This window comes from Ascidia mentula, chromosome 2 (genome assembly GCF_947561715.1).
Source record: "Ascidia mentula chromosome 2, kaAscMent1.1, whole genome shotgun sequence".
Classification (NCBI taxonomy): Eukaryota; Metazoa; Chordata; class Ascidiacea; order Phlebobranchia; family Ascidiidae; genus Ascidia; species Ascidia mentula.
In genome coordinates this window covers 17192219-17216470 of record NC_138567.1, presented here as the reverse complement: position 1 = coordinate 17216470, position 24252 = coordinate 17192219, and the positions used below count along the sequence as shown (strand labels likewise).

General features: G+C 37.7%; 2 protein-coding genes across 3 annotated transcripts; one reads left to right on the top strand and one right to left on the bottom strand.

Moving 5' to 3' along the window:
- Positions 1–242: 242 nt before the first annotated feature.
- LOC145888718 (uncharacterized) lies at positions 243–15674 on the top strand. The gene is made up of 9 exons (XM_082979540.1): positions 243–863; positions 928–976; positions 1259–1406; positions 1837–1983; positions 2268–2347; positions 13374–13521; positions 13765–13946; positions 14256–14430; positions 14708–15674. Exons 1-9 carry the CDS (start codon positions 500–502, stop codon positions 14837–14839), a joined length of 1425 nt encoding a protein of 474 aa, XP_082835666.1. The 5' UTR covers positions 243–499; the 3' UTR covers positions 14840–15674.
- Positions 15675–15826: 152 nt separating this feature from the next.
- On the bottom strand, positions 15827–19481 carry LOC145888720 (uncharacterized). 2 transcript variants are annotated; one of them, XM_082979543.1, is made up of 6 exons: positions 19351–19481; positions 17218–17880; positions 17089–17172; positions 16895–16936; positions 16740–16824; positions 15827–16543 (listed from the first exon to the last, which is right to left on the bottom strand). In XM_082979543.1, exons 1-6 carry the CDS (start codon positions 19394–19396, stop codon positions 16456–16458), a joined length of 1008 nt encoding a protein of 335 aa, XP_082835669.1. In that variant the 5' UTR covers positions 19397–19481; the 3' UTR covers positions 15827–16455. The 2 variants fall into 2 exon arrangements, with proteins under 2 accessions (XP_082835669.1, XP_082835668.1); XM_082979542.1 differs by having other exon boundaries at positions 17089–17880.
- Between the last annotated feature and the right edge of the window lie 4771 nt (positions 19482–24252).

The window sequence follows — 24252 nt, the reverse complement described above, 5'->3', positions numbered from 1 at the left end:
TAGTTGCATTGCGTACCACCAACACCACAAGCTAAGAACAATGGCAATTTTAAAGTATAAAAAAAATATAAAACATACAACGTATCTGTTTTTATTTTGATTGCATTGTAGGGCAAATAATCTAAACGATATTGGAAAGTAGGATGTTTGACGAATGTTTCAATTCAAAGTGTTTGCTACTCGAAACCCACCATAATTGCTTTAGGTGCCGCCAAGTAAATTTCGTGTGTACTGACCTGAATTAAGTAAATGCGCAATGATTAACATGTTTGTTAGCAACAAAACTAGGTCCAATCCCGCTCTTCAAGTTTCCAAATGTACTGCCTGGGGCGCATTAGAAAGGTCCGCTTCACTCATAGTCGATTAAAATCGTTTTGTCTGGGCGGTCACCACAGTAAGCTACACGTTTCAGAACAAGCCGAAAACCTAATACGGATTTGTAGTCAACAGGGATGTAAAATTCTTACCGTGGAAGTTGACTAACAACAGAGTGGAAGTTATGAGAACGTCACCCGGCGTCTTCCGTTGTTTTAATTCTGGTCGAACATTGAACCCCAAGGATTTGTTTCTAATACTAGTATTGGTCACCAGTTACTGCATTTTCGAAACCTACAAAAGTGTGGCAACTAAAAAGTCTGGTTGCAGGAGAAGTTTGGCTCAAATAACTCGCAATGTTATTCAGTCCGAAGACTTCCGGCCATTCGAAAACGATCTTACATTGGAATATGTTAAGTTTGGACAATTTGGAAATGATACAAGCTGGAAATACAGTGACTGCAAGGACGCATCGTGTACCAGGGTAAAATTTATAAATTCAAGTAAAGCTGACAGAACGAAAAACTTAAACAGCACACAGAAAAGCTGTAAGTATGCCGCAATATTTTACATTATACTTGTCAACCTTAACATAAACACTATATAACGTAGATTCATCAAAATTTACCAAGACACCATCAACTCCAGCAGTCGCTTCTAGGTTTGTCTTTTTGACTATTACAAGTTTCAGGACTTTTTTCATATTTTTGCTCGGGTGCTGCTTTTTGGAGTTAAGACACTATATATTCTGATGGTAGATGTACAGCTTTAAGCCAAGCAATAGCATAATTTTACTTGCTTTTATATACTAATTATGACATGTGTTTTGCAGTCTAAGCGCGTCCCGGTCATGTTGCCTCCCTAAAGGACTATATGTTGATCTCACAGGAGCTGACAAGAGGCGTGGTCGAACTAGATAATATTTATTGTATATTTAATGCAGAGCAAAGTTGATGTCGTGCGAACAAATAGAGAAAGTTTGGAGAAGTCTAAATTCTACGACGTCACAAACAAGGGAGGGAGTTCAGTCTCGCCAAGGAAATTTTTTAATTGGGGAAAAGTCGCCTTGGCGCTTATTAGAGATAAAAGAGGTAAAAGACTGAAGTTATGGCGTGTTTGTGGTTTTGAGGCAACCTGTAAAACCGGCTTACATAAGCGTTATGCAGAATGCATTGCCGCAAGGGTTTAAAGAATAATTGTAGGATACCATCATAGGCCTTCAATTAAACAAAAAATCATCCATTATTTAGAATCAACAACTACGATAAAAAATGGTAATAATAATTCTTCTATTATATGCGCAAAAGAGCCATAATAATCAATGAGAGCTGCAGACAGGTACACGCACTGTTTCGACCTGTAAGCTCTCATCAGTGCAGCTGTTGATGTGGCACTGTGCTAGCTGGTAGACTAGCAGGCACACATATTTCCATTCTTCTATTGTTCATATTATGCAAACTACAGTTATGAACATTCCAAATGTACAGCGTTCTGTGTCCCAGTTGTTTCAATACATTTTAGGCGCAACGCGGAACTCCAGGATTCGACGAACTTTATAAAGAATTGAAAAAACGCGAGAAACTGAAATGGAATATGTACGGGCTTGTGAAGTTTCACGGTGCTTGCGTGACAAATCAGAGCATCAGAATCGTCCAAGATCTTCCAAAAGTTAGTTTCAATAGTTTCTAAAACATCATTGCATTTTGTGTGTAATTAGATATATACATTTACTGTGCAGATTTAAATCGCAGTTTTGGCGCTCTGTAAAACGTTTCGATAATAAATAGTAGTCAAATCTTATTAGTGTTTCATTCCTCGCGTAGGTCTGTAGTTTCTGAATTGTTTGGAATGATCTATATTTATACAGCAATGACGTTACTGTTACAAGCTAAGTAGTTTGTTACACAACTTTAAAATGAATATGGTTATGTTTTACAATTGTTCTGTTTAAGGGATTGCGTTTATGTGATGACGTCATGGAAAAAGGGGGAAATTTTTCGCATTCACCTTGTTTTCACCTCCCAAATTTGGAGTAAGTTTGATTTTGTTTTTCTTTTTGTGCGAATGAATAAATTACTCGTCCCGTTGATGAAAGCTGTTAAAATACTATAGTTATGAATTCATTGATAAAAGAACGTTTCTGGCACCATAACGTTATAACTTATTGTTCGTTTACTTAAAAACTTAAAAACAATGCTATTTTACATTTTCCACTTTTTGCTTCTATTTATTCCAAACAACTACCCAGCAAACATTCTTACGTTTAAGTAACGTATGAAATTGGTTCTAACCACAACGTTGAAAATTTGTTTCTACGAGGTTGATTTTGAAAGGTTTTTTAACGTAATTTGAGCAACATTAGATCAACGTAATTTGATGAATGTTTTTTCAACGTTGAAATCTCATTAGAATCATAACGTTGTTATCGTGTTACCACGAAGTTGATTTTGAAAGGTTTTTTAACGTAATTTGAGCAACATTGGATCAACGTATTTTGACGAATGTTTTTTAAACGTTGAAATCTCATTAGCAACATAACGTTGTTATCGTGTTACCACGAGGTTGATTTTGAAAGGTTTTTTAACGTATTTTGAGCAACATTGGATCAACGTTATTTGATGGAGGTTTTTTAAACGTTTAAATCTGATTAGAATCCTAACGTTGTTATCGCGTTACCACGAGGTTGATTTTGAAAGTTTTTTTTAAGTAATTTGAGCAACATTACATCAACGTAATTTGATGAATGTTTTTTAAACGTTAAAATCTGATTAGAATCATAACGTTGTTATCACGTTACCAAAAGGTTGATTTTGAAAGTTTTTTTTACGTAATTTGAGCAACATTACATCAACGTAATTTGATGAATGTGTTTTAAACGTTTAAATCTGATTAGAATCCTAACGTTGTTATCGCGTTACCACGAGGTTGATTTTGGAAGTTTTTTTGCGTAATTTGAGCAACATTACATCAACGTATTTTGATGGAGGTTTTTTAAACGTTTAAATCTGATTAGAATCATAACGTTGTTATCGCGTTACCACGAGGTTGATTTTGGAAGTTTTGTTAACGTAAATTGGGCAACATTGGATCAACGTAACTCGATGGACGTTTTCTTAACGTTGTTTTTTGTTTGTTTGTAGAACGTTGCTGAGCTAACGTAACTTTCAAGTTTTCGTTTGTTGCTCAGCTTGTGTTTGTTTTGTTCTGAAAACGTAAAACCTTTTCCCAGTAGTAGACGCAAACTGATAACCAATACACAATAGCTGTTGAGTTAAAACTCTGCACCTTGACATTGGAGCTCCATCATAGGTACACAATATTTCCAGAAGTGTATTTATTAGAATACATTATACAAACACATATAACCTTATTGCGACAACGAGTCGTCTGAAGATGCACACAAAGACGATTTTCTAAACGGGGCGAACTTGAAAGCAGTCCGCCAATAAGCGTTTATTTCTTTTTTGGTGGTCGAGCTGCACCTCATCATGTAATCTGTAAAAAGTTCGCATTACTTTTTGTAACAAAACAAATCATGGTTGTTGTTCTGCCAAAGAACTGCTGCTATATTTCACATACTAAAGCGTGTTTCATATAGGTTGTTAAAAGATTTTTTTTCTTTAAAACATATTTTTCTTATTGCCACAACCCCACCAAGTTGTATTAGAAAACATCTAAAAGCAAATATCTAATGATCTATTAAGGTTTCTCAAAAAGCAATTTTATTTGAACAACCCCAAACTAATAGTGATGGACCTTGGTTTGTCCCTTGAGCATAGCTGAAATGTTGATGTTTCACTCACCACTTTATACAGTTATGCTGTGGTGAAAGTTCTTTTTCCATGGCTTCCTTTCATACTAAGTTGTGTCATTGCTTCATTGGTCATTAATCTGCAAAACATATGAAAATATAACAACAATCTGTGCATTAATATAAAATGATTTACTTACTTTCTCAAGCGGATCACATTGTCTTTCATTTGCCATGGAACTTTTATTGTCAACTTTAACCAGCAAATTACTTTAAGCTGCAAAACAACCTGTGTAAATCAACAGTCATTACAAAACACAAAATTTGCTATATAGCACTAAACAAATTATGTGTTCTGAGGTTATGCTATGGTATACTCTGATATTATTTCTGACATGACTTGAGGCTAACCATCAGTTTAACTCGCAGCCAATAATATCCCTCCTGAGAGGAATCCAACCGTACTTTGAAAAACTTTCCCGCCAACCGGCTCCACTCCCACAGGCCGCGGCAAGCCCAGATAGCGCCAAATGTTCTTTTGCAAATATGTGATGCGGTGCGTTGTCGACTTGCGACCCCACGCTGTGGCAAATCGACAAGGGACAAACTATAGCGAGGTCGGTGGACAGCCCCAATTAATCACAGTGTGTGGTGTCGCAAGGAATACAGAATTTGTCGAAATGGCTTTTAGTCGAACTCGAAAATAGAATTCATGCGTGTATGGCTCCGTATAAATGACCGGCCCTGGTTCGTATTTCTAAATAAAACCTGCAGTCAATAAAAAGCACAAATACAAACTATTTTGCGGTGGCCCGCAATTACTCTTTGTACACTTGCGTACGCTGACAGAGTTTTTTCTTGGGACAAACTTTAAGATTAACATGCGTTATACAACTTGTTGAAAAACTAAACCAATTGACTTCAAAAAGTGAAAATAAAACGCACTGGCTAGCTTTAAGCACGATGTGTTTTTAGGTCATTATTAAAGCAAGTTTCTAATTTTTATAGTTATTTTTTTAAATGACAATTGGATTTATTCTGCTAAAAAATATTTTACGAAAGGGTTAAGGCTAACCATAACTTTGACTCATAACCAAAATCAATAATGTCCCTCCCGAGAGGAACCCAACAGTACTTTGAAAAACATTCCCGCCAACCGGCTTCACTCCCACAAGCCGCGACGGGCCAGATAGCGCCAAAACCCTTAAATTCAGTGTAACATAAACAGGAAGATACGATAATAAATGATACTACTAACCATGTCCTAATCGTTTGCTAGAAATAAAACCAAAAATGCGGTACAAAAACTGTTATTGCAATCAAACGATGTTGTTCCCTGCACAACAAGGAAAGTCAACGTGCAAATTTTCTCATGCGAAAACGTGAGGTATGTGGTGCGCTGTCCATTGTCCGTTGTCGCCTTTGAGGTCTTCGACCACACGCTAAGGCAAATCCACAAGGGACGAAGCGTAGCGAGGTCCGCGGTGGAGAGCCCAATTAATCACAGTGTGTGGTGTCGCAAGGAATGTGATATTTTCGAACTGGGTTTTGTATAGGACGAAGTATTGCGTATATGACAATTTAATCTTTACAAATCTCGAAAAACAACTGATTTAGTCCCATTTCGATATAGCCATACAGGAGCAGTTTGGTTACGTTTACGGTATATAGAATTTTGGAAAGGGTTCTCCACTATCACATCATAAAAGTTTTGCACAGTATTACAACACTCTATTCGGAGTTGAAGGGCAAAAACCGATTTCTTTCATTTCAATTGGCTTTTGAAAGACAAGCGACCAAGCATGTTAACGTGCCGGCAGTAGATACCAAACCGCGCGGGTCGTGCCTTCGTGTTCAATCAAGTTGTCAGTCTCTCAGGCGTTTGTTTCAACTTCAATCGAAACAAAATTTTGCACAGTATTACAACACAATATTCGGAGTTGAACTGTAAAACCCGATTTCATTTATTTCAATTGGCTTTTGAAAGACAAGCGACCAAGCATGTTAACGTGCCGGCAGTAGATACCAAACCGCGCGGGTCGTGCCTTCGCGTTCAATCAAGTTGTCAGTCTCTCAGGCGTTTGTTTCAACTTCAATCGAAACAAAATTTTGCACAGTATTACAACACAATATTCGGAGTTGAACTGTAAAATCCGATTTCATTTATTTCAATTGGCTCTTGAAAGACAAGCGACCAAGCATGTTAACGTGCCGGCAGTAGATACCAAACCGCGCGGGTCGTGCCTTCGCGTTCAATCAAGTTGTCAGTCTCTCAGGCGTTTGTTTCAACTTCAATCGAAACAAAATTTTGCACAGTATTACAACACTCTATTCGGAGTTGAACAGCAAAAACCGATTTCTTTCATTTCAATTGGCTTTTGAAAGACAAGCGACCAAGCATGTTAACCTGCCGGCAGTAGATACCAAACCGCGCGGGTCGTGCCTTCGTGTTCAATCAAGTTGTCAGTCTCTCATTCGTTTGTTTCAACTTCAATCGAAACAAAATTTTGCACAGTATTACAACACAATATTCGGAGTTGAACTGTAAAACCCGATTTCATTTATTTCAATTGGTTCTTGAAAGCCAAGCGACCAAGCATGTTAACGTGCCGGCAGTAGATACCAAACCGCGCGGGTCGTGCCTTCGCATTCAATCAAGTTGTCAGTCTCTCAGGCGTTTGTTTCAACTTCAATCGAAACAAAATTTTGCACAGTATTGCAACACTCTATTCGGAGTTGAACAGCAAAATCCGATTTCTTTCATTTCAATTGGCTTTTGAAAGACAAGCGACCAAGCATGTTAACCTGCCGGCAGTAGATACCAAACCGCGCGGGTCGTGCCTTCGCGTTCAATCAAGTTGTCAGTCTCTCAGGCGTTTGTTTTAACTTCAATCGAAACAAAATTTTGCACAGTATTACAACACTCTATTCGGAGTTGAACAGCAAAAAACGATTTTTTTCATTTCAATTGGCTTTTGAAAGACAAGCGACCAAGCATGTTAACGTGCCGGCAGTAGATACCAAACCGCGCGGGTCGTGCCTTCGTGTTCAATCAAGTTGTCAGTCTCTCAGGCGTTTGTTTCAACTTCAATCGAAACAAAATTTTGCACAGTATTACAACACTCTATTCGGAGTTGAACAGCAAAAACCGATTTCTTTCATTTCAATTGGCTTTTGAAAGACAAGCGACCAAGCATGTTAACCTGCCGGCAGTAGATACCAATCGCGCGGGTCGTGCCTTCGTGTTCAATCAAGTTGTCAGTCTCTCATTCGTTTGTTTCAACTTCAATCGAAACAAAATTGTGCACAGTATTACAACACAATATTCGGAGTTGAACTGTAAAACCCGATTTCATTTATTTCAATTGGCTCTTGAAAGACAAGCGACCAAGCATGTTAACGTGCCGGCAGTAGATACCAAACCGCGCGGGTCGTGCCTTCGCGTTCAATCAAGTTGTCAGTCTCTCAGGCGTTTGTTTCAACTTCAATCGAAACAAAATTTTGCACAGTATTACAACACTCTATTCGGAGTTGAACAGCAAAAACCGATTTCTTTCATTTCAATTGGCTTTGGAAGACAAGCGACCAAGCATGTTGACCTGCCGGCAGTAGATACCAAACCGCGCGGGTCGTGCCTTTGCGTTCAATCAAGTTGTCAGTCTCTCAGGCGTTGGTTTCAACTTCAATCGAAACAAAATTTTGCACAGTATTACGACACACTCTTCGGAGTTGAACTGTAAAACCCGATTGATTTGATTTTAATTGGCCTTTAAGATCCAAGCGACCAAGTATTTTTATGTGCCAACAGTAGATACCAAACCGCGCGGGTCATGCCTTCGTGTTCAATCAAGTTGTCAGTCTCTCATTCGTTTGTTTCAACTTCAATTGAAACAAAATTTTGCACAGTATTACAACACACTATTCGGAGTTGAACTGTAAAACCCGATTCCTTTTATTTCAATTGGCCTTTGAGAGACAAGCGACCAAGCATGTTGACCTGCCGGCAGTAGATACCAAACCGCGCGGGTCGTGCCTTTGCGTTCAATCAAGTTGTCAGTCTCTCATTCGTTTGTTTCAACTTCAATCGAAACAAAATTTTGCACAGTATTACAACACTCTATTCGGAGTTGAACAGCAAAAACCGATTTCTTTCATTTCAATTGGCTTTTGAAAGACAAGCGACCAAGCATGTTAACCTGCCGGCAGTAGATACCAATCGCGCGGGTCGTGCCTTCGTGTTCAATCAAGTTGTCAGTCTCTCATTCGTTTGTTTCAACTTCAATCGAAACAAAATTGTGCACAGTATTACAACACAATATTCGGAGTTGAACTGTAAAACCCGATTTCATTTATTTCAATTGGCTCTTGAAAGACAAGCGACCAAGCATGTTAACGTGCCGGCAGTAGATACCAAACCGCGCGGGTCGTGCCTTCGCGTTCAATCAAGTTGTCAGTCTCTCAGGCGTTTGTTTCAACTTCAATCGAAACAAAATTTTGCACAGTATTACAACACTCTATTCGGAGTTGAACAGCAAAAACCGATTTCTTTCATTTCAATTGGCTTTGGAAGACAAGCGACCAAGCATGTTGACCTGCCGGCAGTAGATACCAAACCGCGCGGGTCGTGCCTTTGCGTTCAATCAAGTTGTCAGTCTCTCAGGCGTTGGTTTCAACTTCAATCGAAACAAAATTTTGCACAGTATTACGACACACTCTTCGGAGTTGAACTGTAAAACCCGATTGATTTGATTTTAATTGGCCTTTAAGATCCAAGCGACCAAGTATTTTTATGTGCCAACAGTAGATACCAAACCGCGCGGGTCATGCCTTCGTGTTCAATCAAGTTGTCAGTCTCTCATTCGTTTGTTTCAACTTCAATTGAAACAAAATTTTGCACAGTATTACAACACACTATTCGGAGTTGAACTGTAAAACCCGATTCCTTTTATTTCAATTGGCCTTTGAGAGACAAGCGACCAAGCATGTTGACCTGCCGGCAGTAGATACCAAACCGCGCGGGTCGTGCCTTTGCGTTCAATCAAGTTGTCAGTCTCTCATTCGTTTGTTTCAACTTCAATCGAAACAAAATTTTGCACAGTATTACAACACTCTATTCGGAGTTGAACAGCAAAAACCGATTTCTTTCATTTCAATTGGCTTTTGAAAGACAAGCGACCAAGCATGTTAACCTGCCGGCAGTAGATACCAATCGCGCGGGTCGTGCCTTCGTGTTCAATCAAGTTGTCAGTCTCTCATTCGTTTGTTTCAACTTCAATCGAAACAAAATTGTGCACAGTATTACAACACAATATTCGGAGTTGAACTGTAAAACCCGATTTCATTTATTTCAATTGGCTCTTGAAAGACAAGCGACCAAGCATGTTAACGTGCCGGCAGTAGATACCAAACCGCGCGGGTCGTGCCTTCGCGTTCAATCAAGTTGTCAGTCTCTCAGGCGTTTGTTTCAACTTCAATCGAAACAAAATTTTGCACAGTATTACAACACTCTATTCGGAGTTGAACAGCAAAAACCGATTTCTTTCATTTCAATTGGCTTTGGAAGACAAGCGACCAAGCATGTTGACCTGCCGGCAGTAGATACCAAACCGCGCGGGTCGTGCCTTTGCGTTCAATCAAGTTGTCAGTCTCTCAGGCGTTGGTTTCAACTTCAATCGAAACAAAATTTTGCACAGTATTACGACACACTCTTCGGAGTTGAACTGTAAAACCCGATTGATTTGATTTTAATTGGCCTTTAAGATCCAAGCGACCAAGTATTTTTATGTGCCAACAGTAGATACCAAACCGCGCGGGTCATGCCTTCGTGTTCAATCAAGTTGTCAGTCTCTCATTCGTTTGTTTCAACTTCAATTGAAACAAAATTTTGCACAGTATTACAACACACTATTCGGAGTTGAACTGTAAAACCCGATTCCTTTTATTTCAATTGGCCTTTGAGAGACAAGCGACCAAGCATGTTGACCTGCCGGCAGTAGATACCAAACCGCGCGGGTCGTGCCTTTGCGTTCAATCAAGTTGTCAGTCTCTCAGGCGTTGGTTTCAACTTCAATCGAAACAAAATTTTGCACAGTATTACGACACACTATTCGGAGTTGAACTGTAAAACCCGATTGATTTTATTTTAATTGGCCTTTAAGATCCAAGCGACCAAGTATTTTTATGTGCCAACAGTAGATACCAAACCGCGCGGGTCATGCCTTCGTGTTCAATCAAGTTGTCAGTCTCTCATTCGTTTGTTTCAACTTCAATCGAAACAAAATTTTGCACAGTATTACAACACACTATTCGGAGTTGAACTGTAAAACCCGATTCCTTTTATTTCAATTGGCCTTTGAGAGACAAGCGACCAAGCATATCAATGTGCCAGTCGATAGCAAACCTATTATTATTTTAACATTATTTTCAATCAGTATAAACGAATGATGCATGCCTATATGTAATCGCTGTAATGGGAATGTTTGTATTTTAGGCGTTAGTTTGATTTCAATTAAAGCAAAATTTCCTGATGAATAGCAACCCTAAAAAATTGTCCCCTCCATTGTACTAGAATTGTTGCCGTGGGAGTCGGTCGACGTTGGGCAAAGAAATATCTGAAGCGTAAACAACTGTCAGATTTTGACTGATAATACGTTATTCCCATGTGAAACGCTTTTCGGCCAACAAATGAAAAAAGTTATGTTTGCTATTTGACTTTGTGCCTCAAACTTTAATGATATTTCACAACACCTTTTTTATTTGGTATCAAACAGTCATTCTGATTTGAAAAGACATGGTATGAGATAAACCTCTTAATTATGATAACATTAACCTGCTATAATACTCACAATTAATTATTTATTTATTTATTTATATGTCAAGTCAACGTCCTTGTTGCGTTAACATTGACGCGCAATTGTTTAACAAACATTCTATAAATGTTACGCATCGGTTGGTTTATTTTTTCGTCATTCCGATAACATTGGAATAACGTTGATGTTTGGTTCTTTATTATAACGTTGTCATAACAACATTCAATAAACGTTAGGTTTTGGTTGGTTGATTTTTTTGTTTTTCCGATAACATTACAATAACATTGATGTTTGGTTCTTTATTATAACGTTATCACAACAACATTTAATGAACGTTAGGTTTTGGTTGGTTGATTTTTTGTTTTCCCGACAACATTGGAATAACGTTGATGTTTGGTTCTTTATTATAACGTTATCATAACAACATTCAATAAACGTTAGGTTTTGGTTGGTTGATTTTTTGTTTTTCCGATAACATAAGAATAACGTTGATGTTTGGTTCTTTATTATAACGTTATCATAACAACATTCAATAAACGTTAGGTTTTGGTTGGTTGATTTTTTGTTTTTCCGATAACATTAGAATAACGTTGATGTTTGGTTCTTTATTATAACGTTATCATAACAACATTCAATAAACGTTAGGTTTTGGTTGGTTGATTTTTTGTTTTTAGGATAACATTAGAATAACGTTGATGTTTGGTTCTTTATTATAACGTTATCATAACAACGTTCAATAAACGTTAGGTTGTGGTTGGTTGATTTTTTGTTTTTCCGATAACATTAGAATAACGTTGATGTTTGGTTCTTTATTATAACGTTATCATAACAACGTTCAATAAACGTTAGGTTTTGGTTGGTTGATTTTTTGTTTTTCCGATAACATTAGAATAACGTTGATGTTTGGTTCTTTATTATAACGTTATCATAACAACGTTCAATAAACGTTAGGTTGTGGTTCGTTGATTTTTTGTTTTTCCGATAACATTAGAATAACGTTGATGTTTGGTTCTTTATTATAACGTTATCATAACAACGTTCAATAAACGTTAGGTTTTGGTTGGTTGATTTTTTGTTTTTCCGATAACATTAGAATAACGTTGATGTTTGGTTCTTTATTATTACGTTATCATAACACCGTTCAATAAACGTTAGGTTGTGGTTGGTTGATTTTTTGTTTTTCCGATAACATTAGAATAACGTTGATGTTTGGTTCTTTATTATAACGTTATCATAACAACGTTCAATAAACGTTAGGTTTTGGTTGGTTGATTTTTTGTTTTTCCGATAACATTAGAATAACGTTGATGTTTGGTTCTTTATTATAACGTTATCATAACAACGTTCAATAAACGTTAGGTTTTGGTTGGTTGATTTTTTGTTTTTCCGATAACATTAGAATAACGTTGATGTTTGGTTCTTTATTATAACGTTATCATAACAACGTTCAATAAACGTTAGGTTGTGGTTGGTTGATTTTTTGTTTTTCCGATAACATTAGAATAACGTTGATGTTTGGTTCTTTATTATAACGTTATCATAACAACGTTCAATAAACGTTAGGTTTTGGTTGATTGATTTTTTGTTTTTCCGATAACATTAGAATAACGTTGATGTTTGGTTCTTTATTATAACGTTATCATAACAACGTTCAATAAACGTTAGGTTTTGGTTGGTTGATTTTTTGTTTTTCCGATAACATTAGAATAACGTTGATGTTTGGTTCTTTATTATAACGTTATCATAACAACGTTCAATAAACGTTAGGTTTTGGTTGGTTGATTTTTTGTTTTTCCGATAACATTAGAATAACGTTGATGTTTGGTTCTTTATTATAACGTTATCATAACAACGTTCAATAAACGTTAGGTTGTGGTTGGTTGATTTTTTGTTTTTCCGATAACATAAGAATAACGTTGATGTTTGGTTCTTTATTATAACGTTATCATAACAACGTTCAATAAACGTTAGGTTTTGGTTGGTTGATTTTTTGTTTTTCCGATAACATTAGAATAACGTTGATGTTTGGTCCTTTATTATAACGTTGTCATAACAACGTTTAATAAACGTTAGGTTTTGGTTGGTTGATTTTTTGTTTTTCCGATAACATAAGAATAACGTTGATGTTTGGTTCTTTATTATAACGTTATCATAACAACGTTCAATAAACGTTAGGTTTTGGTTGGTTGATACAACGTTTTACGATTAACAACAAAAGAACGTTGGAATTAGGTTAGGTTTAGAAGACGTTCATTTCCTACGTTAGTTCAACGCTGATATTTGGTTGGTTTAAAAAACGTAGAAAGGAAACGTAGAATCAACGTTAATATTTGGAAAACATGCAACCAGTAAAAATTTTTTGGTTCGATTTACGTTAATGAACGTTTCAACCAAAAGTCAACGTAACAAAAACGTTCCTTCCACGTTTGATGTTTGCTGGGTATGCACTGATTTTCCTTCAAAACAAATTTTTACTTAAATACAAACTGTCATCACAGCAAAGCGATATCGAGCCATAACGACAAAGCTCGTGCCGCGATGGTTTTTGCACAAAGTCTTATTTGTTTTCTTGGAGAAATTGAGGAAAGGAGAATGTTTATTGAAGATGTGCACGGAATCAATTTTGTTATTCGGGATGATATGACGGTGGGGAAGAAGCGGATTTATATTATAGCTCTTAAGTGATATCCACGTACCTTTTTTAGCTTCTTTTTTGGGCGGGTTGGGGAATTGATTAAGTGTGTGTTTTGCCTTGCGAAATTTCCTTAAATTGTTAACTTTACCTAACTCTTATGTTCTATATCAACTAAAACTATTTTGCGGACTTTTATTCTCAAAAAGAAACAAGGAAAATAAGCTCACCGTATATCAACAACACTTTATCCGCAGGTTATTTACACCAATCTTGACACAGCGATTTTCTACGGTTCCAGAAATCTTAACGGTGACAGTATTTGTATTCACGACAGTGAATGCCCCACGCCAAACGCTACCTTGTGGTTTAATGGGACGGCAAACAATATTTTGTACAGACCGTGCGCGGACTCAAAGCCAACATGCTTCCGAAACCGGTAAAGGCATTTTTTCACTTGGTGATCGCAACGTCTCCCTTGTCCCAACACAATGTCTTTTTCGCCTTTCATACGTATTTTTATCAAGCATAAATATTTACACAAAAATATTGCAAACAGGTTTTTCTTAATTGAAATAAAAAAGTCTCCGCAATAAAATATGGAACGTAATGGCATGTGTTATAGTGTGATCGAATATACGTTTTACAATTTTAAACCCTTGTTTCTTCATATCTCCCATGACACAGCATGTTTTGTGACGTTTTAGTGCACATATTTAATCACGTGTTTTGTGTTATTGTTTGGCAGATGTATTGGTTTTAATGCATCCATGCACCTGTGTGGAATTTCACACTGGATTCAGGGCAAAGTATACAATTACATGGAACGCAACAAGGACCGGAAAATGATTCTCTTTTACTTGAAGAAGCTCGCACGACTCTTTGCGATAAGCCGAGCTTCAGGAAATCATGTTTGTCGAGATGTACGTACAAATTTTGTGTCAAAACAAATAAACTTATCAACAAGAAAGTTGATGTTACAATTAAGTGATTCTCTTAATATTCGATAAATGTCGTTTACCTAACTACATGACTAACCCTAAATCAACATCAAAAAAATTCACTGGTTTTAAAAAGTAGCCTCTTTTAACTAAATGTATTTGTTAACTTAACTGTCATAGCTATCGAAGGCTCAATATTATCCACATAACTAATATTTTCCTTATAAAGGCTATTCATATATGTATATTCATTTTTCAGATGTATAGTCTAATATCCAGGTATGACGATGATCTAAAAAAGTTGGGGGGTGGTGACGTGGTTAAATCTGGATACCATGTTGCGTTACCACCCTACGTCACAAAACTGTCAAAAGTGAAACAAGTTTCATAAAACAGCTCCGTCATTTCACTGCTTCAAATATTTTTCAACATCATTGACACGTGACGGTGATTTATTTGAGTTTCGGTTGATATAATTAACATTATGGCATACAAAGATCAATTAATGTTCTTTTGCCATAATTAAACGTCTTTTATCCACCGACGTTTTACCTGTTATACAGTTAGACTTCTTTATATGAAACAAAGATCGTTATAGAACAACACTAGCTTTTGAAACGGACCAACAAAAACATACAGCATTAAGAAAACACAAATATATTTAGCTTTGGATTTCTCTTTCATGTCAAACAAACGTTGGCTTTAACGTTCGATAAAGGACAAAGCGGACGGTTGAAAGCGTTGCTTTGAAAGATTTCTTTCAGCAAAAATTGAAGTGCTCTCTAATTACTATGCAAAATATTTTGCATGAATTCTGCCTTCCATGAAGGGACGATTCCTACTGTTTTGTTCTTTTGTTAGAGAATAGTGCAATTTATTTCGCCAAATCGTTAAATAAATTTCTGCAAAAACTTTTTCAACATGTGTGTTATTACAAAGATAAGGTTCACAAGGCTTCGCAGCCAAGGCATTGCAGCCAAGGCATTGCAGCCAAGCTTGATCAGCCATTTTTCACGATAAGTCGGGGCGAGATCTGATAAATCAAGCTCTCGGTGATTTTTCAGGTTTGACCTCACGACCCTGGGCTAACCAGGCCCAACGCTCTACCAACTGAGCTACAGGAGCTCAGTGGCTTCACAGGGTATATTGTGGCCAAGGTACACTGGTGTGCAAGCGCACAAACTTGTCTGGCGACCTTCACATACGTAGTGGATCTCCACCACCGTAATCACACAACGCATAAGTAATACCATGCTTTCGCATAGCAAGGCAGGATCGCCCCACTGCGCAGTGGTATTACTTATGCGTTATTATAAAGATGTCAGAATCTACTGAAATAAATATTGGGGCGAAAATCTGCTTGCATGACCAAACCAAATTGAAGTATGTCGCGTTTATGTGAAGAAAATAGCTACAGTGTTTTTTCAGACGAAAATCAGCATTGGACTGGTGTTATGCGACTATAGAACTACGTATTCATGAATAAAACAACAACGTGCATATGAAGTCATGTGATGCCGCAGCTGAATCAACAAAACTGTATCAAAATGTTAGAAGTCGCATGCGACGTTTCGTAAAAGACGATCCAGCATAATTTGAAGAGTTTGGCGATCAGAATAAAACATGGCGTTTTGGGCCAATGATTACTTGAATAAATATATTCTACTACAAGGCTGTGAAGGAAAAGTGCGGTTAGTACATTGAAAAAACAGAAAAAAAATGAAATGGAAATAACATATGCGGGAAAAACTGCTAAAATACAATACAGAAAAAAATTCTCTTCAGCGGTTTTAAAAACTAAAAATCCTTTGTCAATTTGAAACACGAAAACGAATAAATTGTCCGAAATAGTGGGTTACGTAAAGAATTTAAATCCTAACAACACAATCTTTGAATCTCGCCCCTCTTCGATTTGCTTACAGCAAGTTTCACATAAATGTTTTTAGAGGAGCAATGTTACTCCAACCAAGTAACAGTGAGAAAGTCTTTTATGATGACAACATCCAATTAAAGATTGTCGTCGTCGTATTTGAACGAAGGAAATGAAAGAGGATTGTCGAAGTCACCGGGCTGATGATAATCCTTCTGTCGTTTTCTAAAAAAGCATCACACTTTAGAGGCTCTTGTCAGATGCAGCTGATGTAAATATTTTTATATATTTGCTTACGATAAATACACGGTTTCCAATAAAAAAGTGGTGGCTAAAAGAGTACACGAATGCATTTTTACATTGGTAAAACTATAGCCTTTTGTGTAAGAAAAAATACGTAACCCAATCGACAGGGAGTTACCTTTTGTTTAGAACCCTGAAGACGACGAATGATCCGACCGTAAGAACAATGAGAATTGCCAAAACTATCGCTGCTATTAATCCACCTGCAAAAAAAGTTATTACTACCTACAAAGTTTTTTGATATTTGAGCAAAGATATCATCAACTAACTAACCGGATAACTGCTTTTTTGCCGGTTTCTTCACAGGTTCGTTGCCTGCAAAATAATTTTGTTTGATAATTGAAGTTCTAAAAAATCTTTCGAAGAAAACGTGAACGTTTAACGAGATACATGCATGATAAAAGTGACTTATTCATTGTGTTCAACTTTATAGATATACTAACTAACACACGATATCTCAACAATACCTGCTTTCGTTGTCGTAGTCGAGTGTGATACAGCTGATGAGCCAGGTGCTTGTGGCGCTGTGGTTCCATTGCCATCCGTACCAGCTACTGGTGCTTGTGGCGATGCGGTTTTGTTACCATTTACACCACCAGCCGCAGCAGTTGATTGTGTGGTTCCATTACCATCCGTACCAGCTACTGGTGGTTGTGGCGATGCAGTTTTGTTACCATTTACACCACCAGCCGCAGCAGTTGATTGTGTGGTTCCATTACCATCCGTACCAGCTACTGGTGGTTGTGGCGATGCAGTTTTGTTACCATTTACACCACCAGCCGCAGCAGTTGATTGTGTGGTTCCATTACCATCCGTACCAGCTACTGGTGGTTGTGGCGATGCGGTTTTGTTACCATTTTCATCACCAGTCGCAGCAGGTGATCGTGTGGTTCCATTACCATCCGTACCAGCTACTGGTGGTTGTGGCGATGCGATTTTGTTACCATTTACACCACCAGCCGCAGCAGTTGATTGTGTGGTTCCATTACCATCCGTACCAGCTACTGGTGGTTGTGGCGATGCGGTTTTGTTACCATTTTCATCACCAGTCGCAGCAGGTGATCGTGTGGTTCCATTACCATCGGTACCAGCTACAGGTGCTTGTGGCGATGTGATTTCGTTACCATTTACACCACCAGTCGCAGCAGGTGATTGTGTCGCTCCATTACCATCCGTTGGTGGTTGTGTGGATCTATCACCAGTTGTACCAGTCGATGTGTTCGTGTCGGAAGTTGATTGACCAAAAACTGTTTGAGAACCTAAAATTTGGGTAAAAATATACTTTTTATAGGTACAATATCGGCTGGCACAAAAGAAATCCAAAGTCATATTTTTCTTCAATATAGTATAGTGGTCTGCAAAGTGTGTGTCGTAATTTCTTATCACCGCATTTTTAGGCCGGGTAAAATATCCAAATTTAATCGAATTTATATAATTATTTAATTAATTAATTAATACCCACAAACTTTGCAAAAAGTACATACTGTAATGATATATAGTAATAAAACCTAGCATTTAAATTATTCCATAGTTACACAACAAGCCCCAAAATAAATTTCCTCGCCCAACGCTTGTTTTTTTACTTGGTTAGTCATTGTACAAGCTAAAATCAACTACGCTTCGTCACTTATGGTGCTTGTTTGTGTTTTTTATCGTATTTTACGATACAATGCTTCGGTGAAACGATCATTTAATAATTGTCAAACTAATAATTTTGCCCCCCGTGCAATTGCAATATTTTGTTGCCACAGCGTATGGTAAGAAACGGTTTAAATTGCACATTCACACACACTGTTTTTTTCTAAACTAACACTGCGGCTTTCGGAGATTTTTATATACTAGGACAACAACTTGTTGAGGCAACGTTTTTCCATGCCTTAAACGTCAGACGGTTTAGGGCATGGATTACAAACTCATTTCGAGCTGTGGGCCATATTTACCAACTTAACTTTTTCGCGGGCCACACAACCGCAAATCGTGGCACAGTCTTTCGTTTACTTTATCAGTAGAACTGCGACCTGAAGATGGAAACGATTTATGCGCTGAGATTGAGTCGTTTCATGTTGTGTAAATTATCCTTATTGGTGAAAACTCTCTTGCCGATTAAATACGACCGTTATTTGATAAAAGTACGAAAATTAGTTTAGAACTAGAATTATATCTTAATCATTTTATTCCATTAGATTAAAAATACCGATATTTTGTTGTAAATTTCTTTCCAGTCTTAACGCAGGCGCAAACAAACATGACTCAGACCATAAAGCCTCTGGAAATACGATTGAATATCTAATACTGACCCAATTTCGCCCTTGCTGAGTTTTACAATGACAAACAACACAAGTTTACCGAACGGAACCAAGAGCATGACAAACACCTTGTCATTTTTACATTGAAACTTTTGAAAATAATCTGTTGAAAGGTGATTTGGGCATCATACATGCAATAATGTGCATTTCGCCAGGAAAAGAAGCTGCTTGTTTTTTCGAACCAAAAAATTCACAAAAATCCGGTGCCCTTTTAAATCGCAAGAAACAACCCAATCAATATACACTGTAATAACAAAGCGATTCCAGTGAGCACTTACGTACATTTGTGTTAGCATTGCAAGATTAGAAGTTCCTACATCAGTCTGCCGCTAGGCAAAATAATATAGTATGCACATCGTGCAGCACCTACCACACATTATTACAAACTTATGTCAGCGATGTTATTCTATGATATGTACTTACATATTAGCAGGGTAACCAGTCCTACTATCAATTTCAGAGTCTTCATTTCAAATCGATGCAAATTCACCAATTACAGGAATAAAATTCAGATAACATACACAGTTAACAGCAACTTCAGGTCAGATGAAACTGAAAACAATGATGAATTAGTCATACTTGTGTACGTTCACCATGCGCTGTACATTTCCTGTGTACAAATCTCTCACGTTGCTGGTGTCATACTCTTGCATCACAGCGCTTTTGAAACGACAGTTAAAAAGTTGTAGTCTTTTTTTTAACTGTCGTTTCAAAAGAAGTCAAAATCTTGAAGACAAAACAGCAATCAATACAACTGTCGAGACGACTGAAGACTTTGCTGTGCGACACGTCACCACCGCTGCGGAGCGGTTTCGCCCTGTTTATGTTGAACGGCGCGCCCTTCTCACAACCGGTCTTTGTTGCGTCACAATTCCATTCATAATGACAATGCCGTAGATTTCGGCGTAACAATACGACTTACGTACCTTTCTGCGCTTGATACCAAGACAAGCTATATTCTGTGAAACGCTTTCTTCTTGCAACTGCGACTTGTTAAACTGCAATGGCAAAATACAACGCTACATAACACAATATCAGTTAGTCAGTTAGTCAGTTTACAAATTGAGGCCAATCTGTTAACTTTGCACATAACCTCTCTACTGGGTATTAGCCACAGCTCAACGCACACGAACACAACATCACTTAACAGCTATGCGAGATATAACAAAATACTTGTGTTCAGCAGCTTGTCGAAGACACGCAAGAGTGACTTACTGCCTGTGCTTGAAGCCTTTTACTGGTGCTGTTTCAAGACTCGCGAGACAAATAATTACGCGGGCCAGCCGACTGGTGGATGATGATAGCGACGGCGTGACTTTAGCCAGGCGGCGGATAGTGGGCGAGTCACGTGTAACCGGGCATGACGTCATTGTGAAACTAAAGTTTCGGCGGTTTTGGAGCGTTATGTAAGGGGAATTTATCAAAATTTGTTGTTGCACGGTATTTATATCCGTCACATGGCACCCAGTAAAACATTCATGGATTTTTTGTGAATTCAGCACATTAGGTCCATTGGTCTGATGTGAAAATAAAATTACAGAAACAGACGTGACCGTCCTATATACGATTAGACAGCGGTGATTTGTAATCAATTGCAAAAATGGCTTTGTATAAATCAGGTCCACAAAGTTGCCGTAATTTGTAAATAATCTTGTTTTTTTAATAAGGCACAAAGATTGCATGTTACGATTGGTTTTAGAATTAGTGGTATTTCACATTTTTTAACATGTTGGCCTACCGTTGTTTTCGGTCAGTGCAATAGGTTTTTAAAACCGACTCTTCCGCCTGAACTTTACCCATTTACGTTTTAAGTCCAGATAGTTTTGTTCTTTTCTTACTCGCGAATTAGCTGATCGAAAAATTAGGTCAAGTTAGTCACGAATCTGCTCTGTACAACAGGAATATTCAATGCCGTTTTACTACAAGTAACATTATTAACTGTCAAGAGCAATTCTTCAAATGCAGCAAATTCGAGTGATGTTTCTTCAGGTTTCACCAGGAACATTTTTTCGGGTAAGAACCACATGTGAAATCTCAACTATGTACGAATGTTCATTTAACAACTCGGGTGGTAGTGTATAAGTGTCTGTAAATGCCACAAGAATAATGGTTTGAGACCTTGTGATGTAATAATGGTTAGTATGCCACTGTTTTTCGCGCATCACCCTGTATCGATTCGCTTTATCGGCTTCTTTTTATTTCGGCATTATTACAGTTTTAAGGACAAGTTCGTAAGGCAAACACGACTTTTCCCAGATTTGCCAGAACCTTTTATTTCAAATTATGTTAACCTAACTTTAAAAGAGGTTTGAATTTTTATAAATTTGGCTATTATTTCGCCGTTTTTTTTATTCTACTTCTGTTGTCTATTTGTTCAAAAATTAGTATCTTTTTGTGTCTTTTTCTATACTGTTATGATTGATTAGAGGAAATTTCTGACGCATTTGTTGTGGTCGATGTACTGTAAAAGAAATAGTACTGTTGACCTTTTTGAACATATACTCTTCTTAGTAATCGACTTTTTTTGAATTTGGTCTTTTTGGGAAAAATTTCCTATGATTGGCGGGTTTTCGAACTGTTTAGTTTCCTGTCGGTTAAACTTACTTTAATACAAATACATATGCGATATTTAAACAGAAAAGCGTTTTTTTAGTGCTATGACATATATTAAGGGTGGGCAATCCTGCGCTAAGTCAACTGCAAACCCTAGGAAGATATGGTAAAATCACATAGAGATAAAGCAAGTGTTTGACACTCGTATTACATAAACTTTGTCTGTTTCTACAGTAACAAGTAACATCCCAATCTGCTGGCACTGAATATTTGTGATGTTAAAATACAACAATACAACTGCACTATTACGATGGCATTTTTTTTTCTTTTTGGAAAGCCAACCACATTTCGTAGTTTGGAATGTGCGATGCGATCCAAAAAGTTTCATCACGCCCTCAAGTCCAGACATAGAACTCCAACGCAATAAAGCTGCTCGGGGTCTTTGGTGCAGTAGGGACTTAATAATACGATAGTCAGGTCACGAAGTAACTGCAAGTCTGGCATACTTGTCCTTGACATGGGCGTGAATTTTCTTTTTATTTTCTCACTATCAACCTCACCAAACGATAGTGAGCAAAATTGTCGACGAATATGAAGCTCAGGTCTTTAATTTGGTCGAGTGCCTTGACCGATGCAGCCCATCTTTCTCCTAAACCGCCATGTCAAAACGTCAAACACTTGCACCGCATGGTGGCGTAAAGATTGCATCCAAGTCGCAATAATCGTTGTCAGGATAAAAAAGCAATCCATCACTCTATTGCAACCCAAAAATTGGTTTGAGTGAGTGAATATAACTGATTAACGCAGAAGTAATGCCATGCTTACGCATAGCAAGGTGGGATCGCCCCACTGCGCAGGCCCTTTATATTTGGTGATCACAGCTCTAATATTCTGATCATAAGGTTCACAGGCTTCGCAGCCAAGACATTGCACCCAAGCTGGATCAGCCACTTTTCCCGACAAGTCGGAGCGAGATCTGAAAAATCAAGCTCCCGGTGAGGTTTGAACTCGCGACCCTGGGTTAAGCAAGCCCAACGCTAAAGTGGCTGATCCAGCTTGGCTGCGAAGCCTGTGAACCTTATAACTGATTAATGTCCGCTACAGTCAAACGTAGATAAAGTTACATACGTTTTTTACAGTTGTCACTTTTTGCCTTGATGAATTGGCCTAAATTAAACAAAACATACGTTTAAGGCCATAAACAACAAGACTCGGCCCTACAATAAACACCTCCACGGCGCAAAACTGTACCAGCGACTGGCGGAAGAATGTGTTCAATGTTACGTAATGTTTCAACATTGAATAAAAAAAACTTGAAAGGGGCCCTCAAACGAAGTGATATGAATTAGTATTTTGCTTGGGGTAAGGGTAAACTGTTGTAAGATGTCCCCCCCAAAAAAAATATAACAGGTAAGCTTCATAATTATCTGCTGTCATTTTCCATTCGATCGAGACTTGATGGCTGAGGTAAAAGAACACACCAAAAACAATAGCCAAAATTGTCCGACGCTCTAGTTTTGGACGTTTTTATTCGACTAAACGGAATTATTTTATTGCACTACATGTCGAACACATTATGATTTTTAGTGTAATGTAAAACACTTGAAAATATCTTTTTGGCTGCAATAGAGGTTTAGCGGGTGGCAAGGTCCACCCGCGGTCCTTATATGTTGTGCTGGCCCTTGAGCCGGATGTACGAGATTAATAAACGATTTAGTTACCTTGACCTTCGCAAATTGATTCCCAATGCTCAATATAATATTTGTAATCGCTTCTGATTGGATTTAAGCCAAAAGGTATCAGTCTTATGTGCTCTGTTTTTTTTACCGAAGATACGCAAGAGTGACTTAACTGCCTGTGCTTGACGCCCTTTTGCCTGTGCTGTTAGACCCGTGAGACGAATAATTAAAAGGGCAAAGTAGATAACAGTGTGGCTTAAGGCAGACGGATAGAAAGCGAGTATTTTATACTTAAATCACCATTTATCGCCTTCCACATACCTATTCTAGTTTTGTTCGTTATCCACACACAATGGCTGAAAGTATGGTGTTTTGTTGATTCTGTGACGTGAATAGTGTCACATGACCGCCACGTATGTAAGGAATCCCTGGTGCGTTCAAGGGCATTCTACCATTAGTTACTTCGTGAGCGCGCTGTTGCATTTGTTAATAAGACGCAACTGCACAGAAAGGATGAAAAGCCGTTTACTTTGTCAATACAGTTTTAAGTAAAAAGCAGTATTGTTGCTGTATTTGAACTCTGAAGGTGATAGTGGGGCTTCAATAGATGTTTCGTCAGTATAAAAATTAATAAGTAACTTCGTGCGTCATGTGTACCTTGTGTGCGGAAGTCGTTGCCAATCTGGCTTGTGAATTGCCTTTGCCTTTCTGCATTGGCTATAACAGGACTAGAGTTTGAAGCAATAATTTAAGTTATGCCAGCATTAAACTTAAGCGCTTCATACAAATTTGGACAATAAGTATTAGTCTAGTTGTCAAGACATTTTTTACTTTTTTGCGCATGTGATATTGCAACGAACAAATAATAAATTGAAAATAATGTTGCATATATGGTGAGTGATTCGAAGAAGCTTTTGTCAACCTTTTTTGTCAACATAATCCAAATTGGTTCAACTTGTTGATGTGGCAGACGACATTTTTTAGGCCAATTGACCCAAAACTACAGCAGAAGCTATTTGAGGACTTGTCTATGCTTTCAAATGACCTGTATACCTGCAATATCGTCCGTTTTACCTTTGACTTTTTCATGCGT